The sequence below is a fragment of the Bufo gargarizans genome, chromosome 2 (assembly GCF_014858855.1).
Source record: "Bufo gargarizans isolate SCDJY-AF-19 chromosome 2, ASM1485885v1, whole genome shotgun sequence".
Lineage (NCBI taxonomy): Eukaryota > Metazoa > Chordata > Amphibia > Anura > Bufonidae > Bufo > Bufo gargarizans.
The window spans coordinates 67979594-67995787 of record NC_058081.1 but is presented as its reverse complement, the minus strand read 5'-3'; the positions used below and the strand labels follow the sequence as shown (position 1 = coordinate 67995787).

The 16194-nt window shown below is 44.7% G+C and overlaps 1 protein-coding gene across 3 annotated transcripts in view; it reads right to left on the bottom strand.

The window, feature by feature from the left end:
• The window catches only part of ADGRE5 (adhesion G protein-coupled receptor E5), a 186250-nt gene that overhangs the window by 77021 nt on the left and 93035 nt on the right, over positions 1-16194 (bottom strand). For all 3 annotated transcript variants that reach the window (XM_044279123.1, XM_044279122.1, XM_044279124.1), the window contains one exon: positions 7355-7477. In XM_044279123.1, coding sequence (XP_044135058.1) covers positions 7355-7477 — 123 coding nt within the window. The remainder of the gene's footprint in view (positions 1-7354; positions 7478-16194) is intronic.

Sequence of the window (16194 nt, the reverse complement as noted above, 5' to 3'; positions counted from 1 at the left end):
GATATGGGAGAGCGATCTTAACTAGATACAGGAGTGGGGATTGCACAGCAGGAGGTAGTTGCAATGAAGTTGCAGGGGCGGGGGGATTGGCCCTGTTCAAAAATTTGCTATTGGGCCCAGTCATCTCTAGTTATGCCACTGAAAGTAACTAATATTAGATTTTTTTGGTGTGAATTTGGACAACAGGTGATCCCCTGGTAGAAAAAGATTAAGTCATGCACTGTGCTGCATTGTTGCCGATATACAGTATTTTGGGAAATTTGAGCCCCCACCAACTTTGGGGTAGATTTGAGCAAACCGGCCCCTCGCTGTCTCTTTGCATTAGACCAGACTATGTAATTATTGCAGCATTCATACTAAACTGTGAACTGGCTGCAGGATAGGTAACAAATGTATGATCTCTGGGGGCTCCACAGCTGGGACCTCCACTAGATCACTACAATGCGGTTCTGAGTAAAGCATGAGCAGCGAGCACAGAAGGAGCAAGGATGTGAGTGGTAGTGGCTCTGGTAATGATAGTTGTGCACATGGATCATAGTGGCAGTCCTCACATAGATAGCAGGAGGGCACACCCTTTCTTCCCTCAGGTGTCATCCTGAGGTTCGGGTTCCTGCCTGGTGGTAGTTCGGGTGCCCTTGGTGTTGTGTTGGTCCAGGTGCAAGGCAGGAGATGTAGGTACTGTGGTCAGCATGTAGTAGAGTCAATAACCAGGCCAGTTGTAGTAAATAAATAAGTCTCTATTTACTAGTGCAGGATAGGAGTAGTAGTACATTCATCAGTATCAAGGCACAGTTCAAAGCAAATAACAGTTCAGGCATGAAACTAAGGTTTTAATAGACAAATCCCAGGTTGAGGAGTGGCAGAATTAAGATATGGCTGGCCAAACCGTGCCCCAGTGTGGAAGGGTGTGTTAGCAATGTTCTCTAGCACATCGGCAAAGTCTCTCCCTGCCACAAATGTGCATAATACCTGGCTGTCTGACTCCAATGCATGCCTTCTAGTTTCCTTTCTCTATTTGAAGTTCTTTTGTAGTAGAGTAACTTGCTCAGGCAGCTGTTTTAAAAATGATGGAACAGTTTAGCTCTGAGGAGCTCATACAACATATATCCTCTCTCTTCCTTAGCTAAAAACAGACTCTCAACTAACTATGGGTTGGATACTAGTCCATATCCTAGCAACCTAAAGACGCTGATTAAAGATGTCAACCCTGACTTGGTGTAGTGCCCTGGTATAGGGTACTTTGAAGTCTGAACGTTTGTGGACATTTGCCCCTATTTCCCCTATGCAAAGTCATCAACTCCTTACTTTATTTCACTTTGAAGGATTAACTTGCACTTCACATGTTTGTTGTGATATATATCCTGTTCATTTGCACTGCATTTGCATGGCACTGTGGAAAGGGTAAATGAACACTTAGAGACTTTTGGGACTTTCAAGCTAATAATGAGAAGTAATTTTCCACAGTTACCATAAGGGTTAAAGAAGAGCATGTTTTGGAGGGGAAAAAACAGACTTGTTTACCAATATAACCAGACAGACTGACCTTTTACATGTCTACTTTAGCTATGTTGTTATGTCTGAAGACTTGTTTTTGTCAGGAAAAACTGCTTTGTCATTCCCATTAGGTTTTATTGACGTTCTAATGCAGACCAAAAGTGTAACATTGTATTTGTTCTGCTGAGTTTCTCCATTCCACCCCTCCCTCTAAAACAAGGGAGGGAAACCTCCGCCGCATACAGCCCGTAGGACCATTTCATGTGGGCCCCTGCCAGAAAATGCTAATGACTGCTTCCATTAGGGAAGCGGTCATTAGCATGCGAGAGGCACAGGAAGATGAGAACAGTGCATTGCTAGCTGTACTCACCTTCCCTGGTCTTCTGGCCCCACGCTGTGTCCTGACACGTACAGTGTCAGGACGTAGTGCACGTAGATGCGCACTATGACCTGACGCTGTGAGCTGTCAGGTCACAGTACAGTGTGGCAGGAAGAAGACCAAGGAGGGTAAGTAAATCTGCCAAGAGGCAGCGCCATCCGAAGCTGGAGAGGTAAGTTTATTTATTTATTTATTTTAAATGTTTGATTGGGGCTGATCTGATGGTGAGGAGGGTCTGATGGGGTCTGATCTGAGGCTGGGGGTCTGATAGGGGTCTGATCTGATCTGAGGATGGGGGCCTATTGGGGGTCTGATCTGTGGCTGGGGGGTCTGATCTGAGGCTGGGGGTCTGATGAGGGTCTGATCTGAGGCTCAGAGGGTCTGATGGGGCTGATCTGAGGCTAGGGAGAGTCTGATGGGGTCTGATCTGAGGTTGGGAGGTCTGATGGGGGTGTGATCTGAGGCTGGGGGGTCTGATGGGGGCTGATCTGAGGCTAAGGAGGGTCTGATGGGGGTCTGATCTGAGGTTGGGAGGTCTGATGGTGGTGTGATCTGAGGCTGGGGGTCTGATGGGGGTTTGATCTAAGACTGGGGAGGGTCTGATCTGAGGCTGATGTAGGCTGGGAGGTCTGATAGGAGGTTAATTTGAGACTGATGGAGGTTGGGGGCAGATCTGAGGCTGAGAAAGGGACAAAGGTAGGGACAGTTGCGAAGAAAAGAGGCAGGGACAGTGGTAGGAGGAGTAAAAGCTGGGTGGACCCCTCTGGGATTAGCTTGGCTACCATTAATGCCAAATAAAGAACTAAATATATAATGTTCACAACTTAAATATTAGACAGCTATGTGTGGTCAAAATGGCTCCTGTACTATTTGTAATATATAGTGCAGGCGCCATTTTGTGCTGCAAAAATACAGCGCTCTAGATTTTTTTAATTGAAGTGCAATTTCTGTAACTTACCCCTAAGTCACTTATATGTTTGACCACATATAGCCGTCAAATTTTTAAGTTGAGAATTTTGTATGGCCCCCGAACGATCTTACAAATATCCATAAGGCCCTCGGCAGCAAAAAGGTTCCCCACCCCTGCTCTACAAGGTTCTAGTTCAGCTAGAAACTGTACATAAAGAGAACAGTCAGAGCCCTAGTGTTCTGCAGTTAGGGATCAGTGTTTAGAAGAAGAGACTCTGCCAGACTTCATGAGTGACATGAAGAAGACGCTGAGACCCTGGGTCACCAGCCTTGTGACCAAAGAGCCAGCCGGACAACTGAGCCACAGACCCTGGGCCACCAGTCATTGGCCAGGGTACCAGCCTTCTGAGAGAGAGGGACAGCTAACTCAGGCCTTTCCTCAGCACAAACCCTTTTTCTGCCCGGGAGATGACTGGAGAATCCAGTCCAGTACCTCACCTGTATTGTTTTGCACTTGAGTTCCTCCAGTAAAGAAGCACACTGGTTTTATCGCAGACCCTGACTCTCTGGACTTAATTCCCATTGGGGTGCACCACACCTTACCATTGCTTCCAGAGAGTGGCAACACGTGGTGACACCTCAACGGTGTCCAGGGGACCCACTGTAGCATGGGACCACCCCAAACCTGGCCACTGCATTGTCCATTCAATCATGTTGGGTATTCAATTACAGTAAACTGGAACATTTTACTTAGCAATAAAACATTACAACAATTACTCTTTTGCAGTAACCCTGTTATGCGGTTCTGCTTATGACCCTCGAAATGGGGAGCTTGAATAGAGCGGCAGTTGAGCATGCAGGTCAAAAGACTGTTTGTTACCTAGGACAGCTGAGTGTGCGCACAATACAGAACACAGAGGGTCCAGAAGGGCTCTCTGTCGCTGATCATTGGGTTAGTCGCTGATCATTGGGTTAGAAAACTGTCTAATTAGATATTGCCTTTGCTGCCCATAGCAACCAATCACAACACAGCTTTCATTTCTTATTCTGCTCTTGAAAAATGAAAGCTGCTTTGTGATTGGTTGCTATGGGCAACAAAAGCAACGTCTCTTTTAGACAATTTTTATAAATTTCCCCTTAACCTGTAAGTGACCTGCGCCGTACATATACGGTGCTGAGGGCAGTATCTAAGTGGCAGCGTATGGTGCTCTGATCGGGCAGGTGCAGGAGCTGCACTCAAATGATCAGCAGCAGGGGCCCGGTGGTTACAGCTGGGTCCCCACAGTAACCATAGGTATTGGTGAAAACTCTGATGCCAGCGGATTAACCCTTTAGATGCCACTGTCAATGCTGACCATGCCATCTAAGGATTCAGTCTGCAGAGTATCCCTGCTCCCTATCTTACTCCTTTGGGTCCTGCGCTGCCCTGACAGGGTCCCGAAGATTGCCATGGCATCTGGAAGCCTTACAAATGCTTCTAGGCCTGCCAGCTACGGGGGCCTATGAGGCCCAGTTCCCAGGCTGAGTCTTATAGGCACTTTGTTAGTGTAATACTGATAGCTCAATGCATTACAATACACCATGTATTGCAATGCATTGTAGAGGTGATCACCCATAGTTGGACAAAAATAAAAAGTAAAAAAAAGTATCTCAAAAAGCATAATACTGAACGATCAAAAAGTCATACCATAGTCAGAAAAATTGAAAAAAATTATGGCTTTCAGATTAGGTATCGCTTGGCTCTATAAAAATATCACATGAAGTACCCTGTCAGGTCCAGGCAAAAGATTAGGGCCACATGCAGGATGTTTTTAAAACCAGGAAGCATGTCATAATAATAGCAGGGTGTGCTTTTCACACATAACAATGGCATATATGTGGAAAAATTGAAATTTTCACTTTGCACCATCTGCTGTGAATTAATTTAGCAAAACAACTGTTAGGTCAAAATGTTTACTACACCCATAGGCAAATTCTGTGAGGAGTGTGGGTTCTAAAATAGGGTCACATCTTAGGGGGTTTCTTTTTTTATTTACTGTAATTTTTTTATTTTTCATTAGAGCCTCAGCAGTTATAGGTCTGTATAAATCACCAAACTAGGAATCAAATGTATATGGCGCTCTTTCTCTTCTGAGCCCTGTGGTGTGCCCATACAGTACTTTGGGACCACATATGGGGTGTTGGCGTATTCAATAGAAAATGGGCAACAAATTATTTGGTGCTTTTTCTCGTTACCCCTGGTGAAATTTAAAAATGTGTGACATTTTCTTGTAAAATATGTTTCATTTTCATGGCCAAGTGTTTCTAAATTCTATGAAACACCTGTTGGAACAAAGTTCTCACTACAACCCTTTTAAAATTCCATGGGAGCCGTAGTTGCCAAAATTGGGTCACTTTTTGGGGGTTTCTACTGTAGGGGTACCTCAGGGGGTCTTCAAATGCAACATGGTGCCTGAAAATTATTCCAGTGACATTGGCCTTCCAAAAGCCATATTCTCTTCTGAACTCTGCAGTGTGCCCATACAGCACTTTATGACCACATATGGGGTGTTGCCATATTCAGGAGAAAACTAATTTGTAACAATAAACAATCTGGAGCTAAAGAAACATTTCATTGCAAAAAATGTAATTTTCTTTTTCATAGCCACATGTTTCTAAATTCTATGAAATGCTTTTAGGGGCCAAGCACTTACTACACTCTTTAAAAAATGATGTGAGGGGTGTAGTTTCCAAAATAGGATAACATTTGGTGGTTTCTTCTATAGCGGGTATCTTAGTGTCCCTTCAAACGTGACATGGCTCTTCTTCCCTTCTGAGCCCTGCCGTGCGCCCATACAGCAGCACATATGGGGTGTTTCTATAAACTGCAGAATCAGGGTAATAAATATTGAGGTTTGTTTGGCTGTTAACCCTTGCTGTGTTACAGGAAAAATTTCTTAAAATGGAACATCTGCAAAAGAAATACATTTTCTTTGTTTTGTGAGACACCTAAAGGGTTAACAAAGTTTGTACAATCAATATTTATATAATTATATGAATATTTTGAGTGATATAGTTTCCAAAATGTCAGTTATGGGTGGTTTCTATTATGTAAGGGTACTTTCACACTAGTGGCAGGACAGATCCAGAACAGCCTGTCGGATCCGTCCTGCCGCTAGTGTGAAAGTAGCCTAAACCCTTCAAAGCGACTCCATAACTGAACTGGTCCTTTAAAAAGTGGGTATTGGAAATTTTCTTGAAAATGCAAAAAATTTCTTCTCAAATTCTAAGCCTTCTAATGACCTAAAAAATGTAAATGACATTTACAAAATAATGCCAACATAAAGTAGACATATGGGGAATGTTGAGTAATAACACTTTTTTTGAGGTCTAACTGTCTTAAAAGTAGAGAAATAAAAATTTAGAAAATTGCAAATTTTTCCACCTTTTTAGATTTTTGATAACTAAAGGTGAAACATACCGACTCAAATTTACTACTATCATGAAGTACAATGTGTCCCAAGAAAGCAGTCTCAGAATGGCTTTACCACATAAATTGAGACATACATGTCAGATTTGCAAAAAAAATGCCCTGATCCTTCAGGTGAAAAATGGCTTGGCCCAATAAAAATAGCAGAAAAAGATTGTCAAGGCTGGCGGGCAAGCTCCTCAGCACGCTGTGCCATCAGCGTTTGGTTTCCAGGGCGATGAGGTGGAGTTTGATGGCTGGCGGCAGGCTACTCAATACACAGCACCGCCGGCGTTTGACGGTAACACATCCAGCGTCACATAACTGATGACGTCTCTCCTGGTTTGACCTGACTAGTTTGTTCCAGCAATTACTTAGGGCACTTTCACACTTGTGTTGTTGGATTCCGGCAGGCAGTTCCGGCTATCCAGCATTATTTTCCATTGAAATGCATTAATGCAGGATCCGGCAATCTGTATGGAAACGGATACCATTTGTAGACGGATCCGGATGTAGATCCATCTCACCAATGCATTCCAATACCGGATCCGTCTCTCTGGTTGTCATCCGGAGAAACAGATCCGGTATTTATCTTTTTCACATTTTTAAAGGTCTGTGCATGCACAGACCCGCAAAACCAGATCCGTTTTTCCGAAACACTTGGGGCCGGATACTGCATTAATGCATTTCAATGGAAAATAATGGCGAATCCGGCATTCCGGCAAGTGTTCCGGAATTTTAGACGGAGAAAATACTGCAGCAGTCCAAAAAACGTACAGTGACTGAACTGAAGACATCCTGATGTATACTGAACAGATTGCTCTCCATTCAGAATGCATTAGGATAAAACTGATCAGCTTTTTTCCGGTATTGAGCCCCTAGGACAGAACGCAATACCGTAAAAGTTTAACGCAAGTGTGAAAGTACCCTTAGCGTGGTTGTTGATCTGTCACTAGTTTTTTTCCCTTCTTTATAGGCCCCTGCGCTGATCTAGGAAGGGACTGTTGTCCAGGTGTGGGCGACTGCTTAGCAGATCGTGCAAGTAGGTAGGGACATTGGTTAGGGTAGTTCCATGGTTCACTGCTCCCTACCGTGACAAAGATAAAAGAAAACACTGAACTCACCTACACAGGAGTTAGATATAGTTGCGAATCCTTCCTTACAAATACACTGATATGATCCCCGTGTGTTTTGGCAGATCTTGTTAAAATCACAGATACCTGGGTTATTACTGCATTCATCTATATCTGGAGAAGAAAATGAGATACCCTTGTTAAAAAATAAATAAATTAAAGGGTCCGTATACACATGGACTTGCAATGGTGTTTTTTTACTCAGTACAAAAACACTTGAATCATAATATGCACTTTTTTTTTGGTCACATGTAGTTTTTGCTGTGTTTTTTTGTGGTGTTCTCTGTAAATGTTGGGGGAGATTTATCAACCTCATATGCCACAAAACTGGCGTAAAAAGTTGCAAACCCCAAAACGTATTTTGGGCAAATGCCATTTCTACACTGCTCTCTGCACTTTCTGAAAAGGGATAGTGGTGTGGGCAGGGCCATCAGCACCAGCAGACCTATCATCATAAAATGATGACTGAAATCTATGCCAACTACTTGATGCCATTCTAGAAGCACGGACTGCAAGAGGATGCGCTTGACTTATGATGAGGCGCGCACCTCATCATAGAAAATACCAGTTTTGATAAATCTCTCTCAGTGTGTGGCCTGCTTCTCATATTTCCTATCTGGAGCTGGGGGTTTAGCTGTAAAATAAATATACTGCAAAAACGAAGGCACAAAATACAACACTAAGTGAAGAATAACGGCAACAGAAACCTACTGTGTGTGAATACAGCCTTACAACTGATTTTGGAAAAAGACGGCCTCTCATGAGCAGTAAAGAGAAATGGGACGCAGTTTTGACCCTGAGGGTACATTCACGAGTAGCATTTTTTATTTTTTGCAAATCCCAACATTTTTGTAAAAATAGTCTGGATTCGCTGCGATTGTTAAAAATTGGAGGAATGCTTCGGGATTGCCACAGGTTTCACCATCCTCATTTCAAAAGTTGAAACCCACAGCCCGAACTTGTAACATAAATCAACATAAAATTACGTGTGACCGTACCCGGCTCACAGTGTTGAATATGCATGTTTTTTCCAGGCGTATTATTGTGCTGAAAAATAGCAGCGTAATACGGTACCAGAAAGTGAGAGATAGTTCCCACATCTCGTATACGCATTGCTTATTTTAAATGAGTGGAAATTGACCTGCTGTGTGGATTTTCTAATCTGCATCATATCACTTGTTTCCCCATAGACTTCAACTGGATTGTTAATAAAATATACCACCAAACATACAGATTTTCTAAATACAAATCCGCACCTTGTGCAGGTACCCTTAGGGGGAATTTATCATGAGATTAATTTTTGATATCATTTTTCCTTGAGGCTGCGTTGGTGTACTTTGCGCCAAATCTATGAAATGTTGCACGTTGTTTGTTAAATATATATTTTTTTAAATCAGATAATTTTTATTTGATTTTTCCGAAAATCCCAAAAAAGCAAAGGAAGACAGTCTGTACAGCATACATGCAACAGTTGATGACAAAAATACCATAGCATTACACGATCGGACAGATAGTTACTTACATAAGTATCACAAGTAACATAAACCATGGTATAAGAAGCACATAAAATCACGTATTCTAGTTACAAAGTATACCTGGAACAGAACCACCTTTCCCATCCAATAAATTATAAACAGGAAACCAACCCTCCCTACCCAACTAAAGCCCAGTACCCCCCCCCCTCCCTACCCAAGCGATGGAGCGGATCCAAACTCCAAGATTGGACATCTTATTAACATGTCAAAGGCACATCCATTGGTGTACTCCTCCTGTCTGTGTATCAGACCTCTTCAATACCCGACCTGCGTAGTACTACACACCTTCATACAGCATACATCCAGAGTAAAATAGGATAGAGGAGATAGAGAGCCTACATAAACAAATACTGCGCCTCTTCCTACCCCGTAGTCCAACTACGAGGAAAGGCTAAACCGGACACTGTGCCCTGCATTTCTCCCAGTTATCCCATATTGTGTCATACTTCCCAGCACAGTTTCTTTAAACATACACACTTTTCTCTAAGCGTAATACATCTGACATTCTATTGAGGAATTCTCCCCTAGTCGGAGACTGAGGTCTAAGCCAAAATCTAGCTATGAGTTTTCTAGCTTGAAATAGCAGACGCTGTACTCCCAAACGATGATGACGATTTTTGATGTCTAATATCCCGACCACACATGCTCTCTGACCAGGCGGAACTGCAATATTATATGCGTCTTATATTAGGGCCAAAACCGCGGACCAAAAGTTCCGGAGCTCCGCACAATCCCAGAACATGTCTAACAAGGATGCAGGGCCCCTGCCACATCTAGGACAATCCGCATCTTCCCGAACACCTATCCGGCATAAAAACTCTGGCGTCCTATACACCCGGTGTATTAAAAACAGCTGGGACATACGCTGCCCCTCGCAAACTGACAGTTGTGGAGTGAGCGCCAAAAGCGATTTCCACTGCTCTTCTGAGATCGGCCCGACCTCCCTTTCCCATTTAGATTTGACTGCTAAGACCTCTTGCTTCAGTGACTTCACATACAAGTTCCTGTAGATCGAGGATATCAGACCGCTCGAGGAGCTGTTTGTGAGAAGTTGCTGAAACAACAGGACCACAGTGCATTTCAACGACACAGATTTAGCCTGTGTCTGAAAGGCATGACGAAGTTGTAAAAATTGATAGAAAGCCGTGTGCGGGAGACCAAATTCATTTCTCAACTGTTCAAAGGACTTGAAAACAGCAGCACTCTGAAGTTGACATAAATATCTCACTCCTTTGCGCTCCCAGGGTGAAAAGCCATCTAACTGGAATAGTTCAAGAAGGTGCGGATTTCTCCAAATAGGGGAAAACTGCGTAAACCCCTTTACTGATAACAGCGCCCGGCTTTTTTGCCAAACCTTGTGCATCATAAAAAGTGTGGGGTGCCCCGACAGCTTACCTACAATTCTGCTATTTTCCAATAGAGCCACCGGAGAACTGTGCCCAATAATATGTGCCACCAATCTGGCTGAGGCAACATCTCCAGGAGTTCTTCCCCATCCCCTCAACTGTTGCAACTGGGCCGAGATGTAATACAGCCATGCATTCGGTACTGCTAGCCCTCCCTCCTCTTTTCCCCTCTGCAGAGTGTCCAGTCCAATCCGCGCTTTTTTATGGCGCCAAATCAAATCCCTAAACTACCTAACAATCTTTATGAATATTCTGCGAGGAATCCATACCAGGGAATTATGCAATATATACAAGAGTTTGGGCATGAGAATCATTTTAAGAAGGTTACTCCTCCCAATTTCAGATAGCGGCAACTTGTACCACGCCTTAATTTTATCCAGCATTGCGATCAATAACGGCTCAACATTCAGTTTAATATAACTGTTAGGATTTGCTGTAACCATTATCCCCAGATATATGACCTGATGCGCAATCTGCAATGGACAAGAATTCGGGACAAGAGTTACAGCAGATTCATCCAGCGGTAGGAGAGTGGATTTGTCCCAATTGATACGGAGACCAGACCTATCACCAAACTCCCGTATAAGTGCCATGACAGGACCTAATGACTGTTCCACATTGCCCAAATATATTAACATGTCATCAGCGTAAAGGGACATCCTCTCCTCCCAAGTCCCGCAGGGAAATCCCACAATCTTGTCAGATGAACGCAATACGCAGGCAAGTGGCTCAATTGCGATAGCGAACAGAAGGGGGGACAATGGGCACCCCTGACGGGTCCCTCTACCCAAACTAAACGAATCCGACGTTCCCCCATTCGCCTGTTTCCTAGCCGTGGGGCCATTGTATAACAGTCGAATCCGGGAGATAAAGGTCTTCCCAAACCCCATGACTCGCAACACCTCCCACAGATAACACCATTCAACACTATCAAAGGCTTTAGCCGCATCCAGTTAGAGGATGGCTCGCCCTCCGACAGACTCACCTCTTCTCTGAGTATTAAGAAAAAGGCGTCTAAGATTCACCGAAGTAGATTTGTCCGGCATGAAACCCGCCTGATCACTATGAATAATAGTGGAAATTGCAGACTGTAGACGATTCGCTAACACTTTCGCCAGAATCTTAATATCAGAGGTTAACAATGAAATTGGTCTGTATGAGTCAGGGGATTTGGGATCCTTACCAGGTTTGGGCAGTACCACTACAATAGCCTCTTTCATAGAAGCGGGAAGGTTTCCTGTTTGAAGGGATTCATTAAAGACTGACATTAAGTGGGGCATTAGGACACTACTATACTTTTTAAAAAATTCCATTGGTAGACCATCTATCCCCGGAGCTTTCTCATTGGGAAATGATTGTAAGGCTAATTCCATCTCCTTGAGTGTTAAAGGACCTTCTAGCACTGCTGCACATGTCGCAGATAGTCTCGGAACCTCAATCTCTGCAAGATACTCAGCTATATTAGTAGAATCCACCTTTAATTTAGTCCTATACAGGGATTCATAATAGGTGTGGAAAACTGACAGAATCTCCTCATCTGCCGTGGCCAGAGAAACATCAGCCCTCTGAATAGACAAGATTTTGGACGGTCCCTCCTGGGCTCTAATAACCCTTGCCAGTAGCCTGCCAGAACTTTCCCCCGCCTCAAAGTATTTTTGTTTTACAAAAAACCTACGATTTTCTGCCGTTTTCATTAAATGCTGCTTCAATCCCGCCTGAGCTGCTATAAGGGAGTCCTCACTTGCCCTGTCAGGTGTAAATACAAACCTTTCCTCCACCTCCACTACTACCGCTTGCAACTTTTTCAGGGCTTCACAAGATTTATTTTTATGTCTGCTAATTTTCTGAATATATAGGCCTCTAGCGTAAGCTTTGCAGGTATCCCACACCACACCCACACTTGCCGACCCAGCATTTTGCGTGTAGAACTCTTTCAATTCCTCCACCATGCCATTCTCCCCATCCACTAATTGTAGCCAAAACGGGTTAAGTTTCCACATCCCGATCCCAGGGAGGCGCCTAGCGCCCGGATGTAATTCTATAAAAATCGGGGAATGGTCGCAGAGACTTCTAGGTAAGTATTTAATTTCCGCCACCAACGACAACACATCAGGCGAACCTATAGCAAGATCAATCCGTGACAGTGAATGATGAGAACTAGAGAAACACGAAAACGGACGCGCACTCGGATTCCTCACCCGCCAAATGTCATGTAGGTCCAGCTCCCGCAGCACACTAGCAAAGTTAGAGTCCCTATTAGTTCCCGTCATCCCTCCTCTATCCAGTGTCGCTGAAGGGCAGGTATTAAAATCACCTATGATCAGGATAGGGCATTGAGGCAGATCCTTAACATATCTCATAATTTCTTTTAATACCGCACTACTGTAGGGAGGGGGAATGTATACCACCACTAATATAAAGGACCAATGATAACAAGTACAGTGGAGACAAACATATCGTCCACTATCGTCTAAGCGAGACGAGTGACACATAAATGGCAGAGATTTATGCACTAGAACACTTACACCCCTGGAATGAGAAGAGAATATGGAGTGAAATGCCTGACCAATCCACGGCCTTTGCAAGACCGAAATAGTGTTAGTAGATAAATGAGTCTCTGACAGACAAAATATAGCAGGATGAAAGTGTTGTAGCGCCATAAACATCGCAGTACGTTTATTTGAATCACCTAAACCCCTAACATTCCACCCTATTATCTTAAGACTATTCGCCATAATACCATATAGTATATTTACCATCCACGCACACCACAGCCATCACACATGTTTGCTCTTTACTTCCCATACATCATAGAAGTATTTGGACCCCACTCCATCACTTAGCCCACCCCTTCCCAACCCCTAAAACAAACCCCAAAACAAAACAACTAGCGGCAAGGACATAATCCCTACCCAGAAAAAAACCACCAGCAGGGCGAAAAAATTTCCCTATGGTCAGCCATACATGGCAGAATAATTGCCACAGGAAAACCCGTGTAAGAATGTACACACAGAACGGGTCACCCTCACTGACCTGCCCACATGTAGGTGAATCTGCAGCGTGCTGAACATAACCAAAGTGCATAAACATAGTTAAACATTTTCCGGCGACACCCGCAACTCGTCACAATAGTAATGTAAGGATCCGCGGACCCTACACACAAAACTCAGATAGTATAAACAGATGGTGATAAAAACAGTAGATAGTAATAAGGATCGACCATTACACAAAGCATTAATATACAGAACAGATCAAACATGTCCCTAAACACATCTGACACATCTCACGTGCTCCAACACTAGAATAGGCAGGACGCTCATCCCACAGATGCCGAGTTCTTCAACAAAGGCTCATTAATGTCAATCCACTGCGCCGCCTCCAGGGGGGTGTCAAAGAAACAGACTTCTCCATGCGCCACTACGCGGAGCTTGGCCGGATACATCATGGAGTACGGGATTTGTAGATTCCGAAGGCGTCTTTTTACATCCATGAACTTGACTCTCTTCCGTTGGACCTCTGCCGAGAAGTCTGGATAAATCGCAATTTTGCTTCCATTGATCAGTAGCTCCGGATGATCTCTTGCTTTTTTAAGGATAGTGTCCCTGTCCCTGAAGTGTAGCAGCTTCATTAGAACTGGACGCGGTGGGGCCCCTGGTGGCGGAGCGCGAAACGGCTCTCTGTGCGCCCTTTCAATAGCAAACATCCTGGACAACAAGTCCTTGCCAAATTTTATTGTAATCCAATCTTCAAAAAAGGATACTGGATCAGGACCTTCAGCTTTCTCGGGGACCCCCACCAACCGGAGATTGTTCCTTCTTGAACGATTCTCTAGGTCGTCCGCTTTTGACATCAACAGGGTTACATTGTGAATAACCCTGCCCAGATCTCTTTTAACAGGAGGCAGTTGATCCTCCACTGTGCTCACGCTAGCTTCAACCTCAGTCATCCTATCCGTGACTTTTTTAAGGTCTTGGCGGAGAAAGGAGACACTTTCTTGCAGGCTTTCCATGTTAGCGGTGAGAAGAGCAAGTGAGTTATTGCTTTGCTGGACTGCCTTGAATATATCTTTAAAAGTAGGCTCACCAGTAAGTTCATCAGGCTGTCTCAACTGTGTATGCTGAGGACATAGTGTAGTGTCCCACTAGGTAGGAGTGGGCACTACACAAGGGTCAATTGGGTAGCGTGTACTTCTACTCACAAGGGACAGTGCTATTGTATTGATCTATGCATTTAATGTAATTTACTGTGTGTTTTTACATGCAATGGTTTCCCCTGTCATATGTTTAGCAGGCCTAGTGGGGTGCAATTTAGCATTCCAGACACTAGAGGGAGATAGGGAGCCCCTAGTATAAATGTCCAGGCCCAGACAGGGAGTGGTTAGGTCATAGTCTGTGGAGACAGAAGTGAGAAGGCACCAGCCCAGGATATGCTGAGAGCCTCCTCCTGACATGCAGCTGGATAGTCCAGGTTGCTAGCTGCACCAGGGGGCTAGATGCAGTACAGCCTGCTTGGAGACCGAGTGTATTCCAGGGGACTAGAGGAGTTACCTCGTCAGCCTGAAGCTCCTGAGGCTAAGGATAGCTCAGTTGAGACACCTCAGTGGTAGGACAGGACCTCCTGGGAGAAACCTGCAGTCATTCTCAAGTCAAGTAAGGATATTTACAGCCAAGATAAGTACACTAATAGGCAGAGGAACTATAAAGCAAAGCAAGGATTAATACGGGAGGAAGATATATATATATTTACCAAGGATTTAAGCCACCATTTAGGCATCTGGGCCTTGGGATTGAAACCAGACAGGAGTTCTAAAAGAACAGTGTACGCTATTTCTGAGGAAAGGTACAACCTGATTCTGAGCGTATTGTGGATTTACCCTCTGAGTATCTTGCACCGAATTATACCTGCCAGTATTTGTATTGAAGCCTGCTTGTAAAGTACTTGATGTAAAGAATTGCACTACTCCCTTGATGTATAAAGTTGGACTGTTAAGTAAAGCAACGTTTGGTTCACTATACCACCTGTGTACCTCACTTATTCCAACCATAAACCGGTGTGCCACCGTTAAAGGCACTGGCGTCACGAACCTTAAAGGGACCTTGCCCCAGGCACTCAAAATACCCGTAACATCCAGGGCACCTCATCCACCATCAGGCCTGGTCCCTACATACAGAGTGTGCCCCAGAGGAACCGTGTCTACCTCTCATTCACTGCTACAAGCCTGCCCAGGGTCCTCCAGAAAGTGAGTAACCCTCAATTGCCCATACCGTGACCTCACTGTCGCTATACCCTGCAGGTCTGGCGTGCTGCAATAGCGATGCAAGGCCACTAGGTGGAGCTGTTGGAACAGAGGCTGCAGCTCCAGCCATCTCCTCTGCTTGTAACTGCTCGTGATTTTGTCCCAGTGTCGGCCATTCTGAGGCTTTCAGCCTCACATCTGTCTCCCCTGATGTAGCGACGGACGATGCAGGCGTCTCAGATGGAGGTAGGCTTGTGGCTGAGCGGGCATATTTACCCAGGCGGGCCGCCAGGTCTGCGGCCCACACCTCCGATGCGGCGCCATCTTGCTTGACCGGCGTGGACATGCCGGCCTCCTTCAGCTCCCTCTCCTTTCTGCCGGTACGAGTCATGGCGCTCTGTACAGGGCCCGCACACTCTCCGGAGCCCCACAGTAAAAGTTAAAGCAGCAGCGCTTGCTGCAGAGACAGGATTCCTCAGGATAGCCGGCGGCAGGTCAGGAGCTCCCCTCAGGCACGTCCGCTCACATGCCCAACCAGGCCACGCCCCCCGTTGTTTGTTAAATTGGTGCATCTTTAAACCTTTCACTTTTTGGGAGTCATTTATTTCAACCCCCTATATCACAAAATGGGCATAAAAAAAGTGGCAAGCGCCC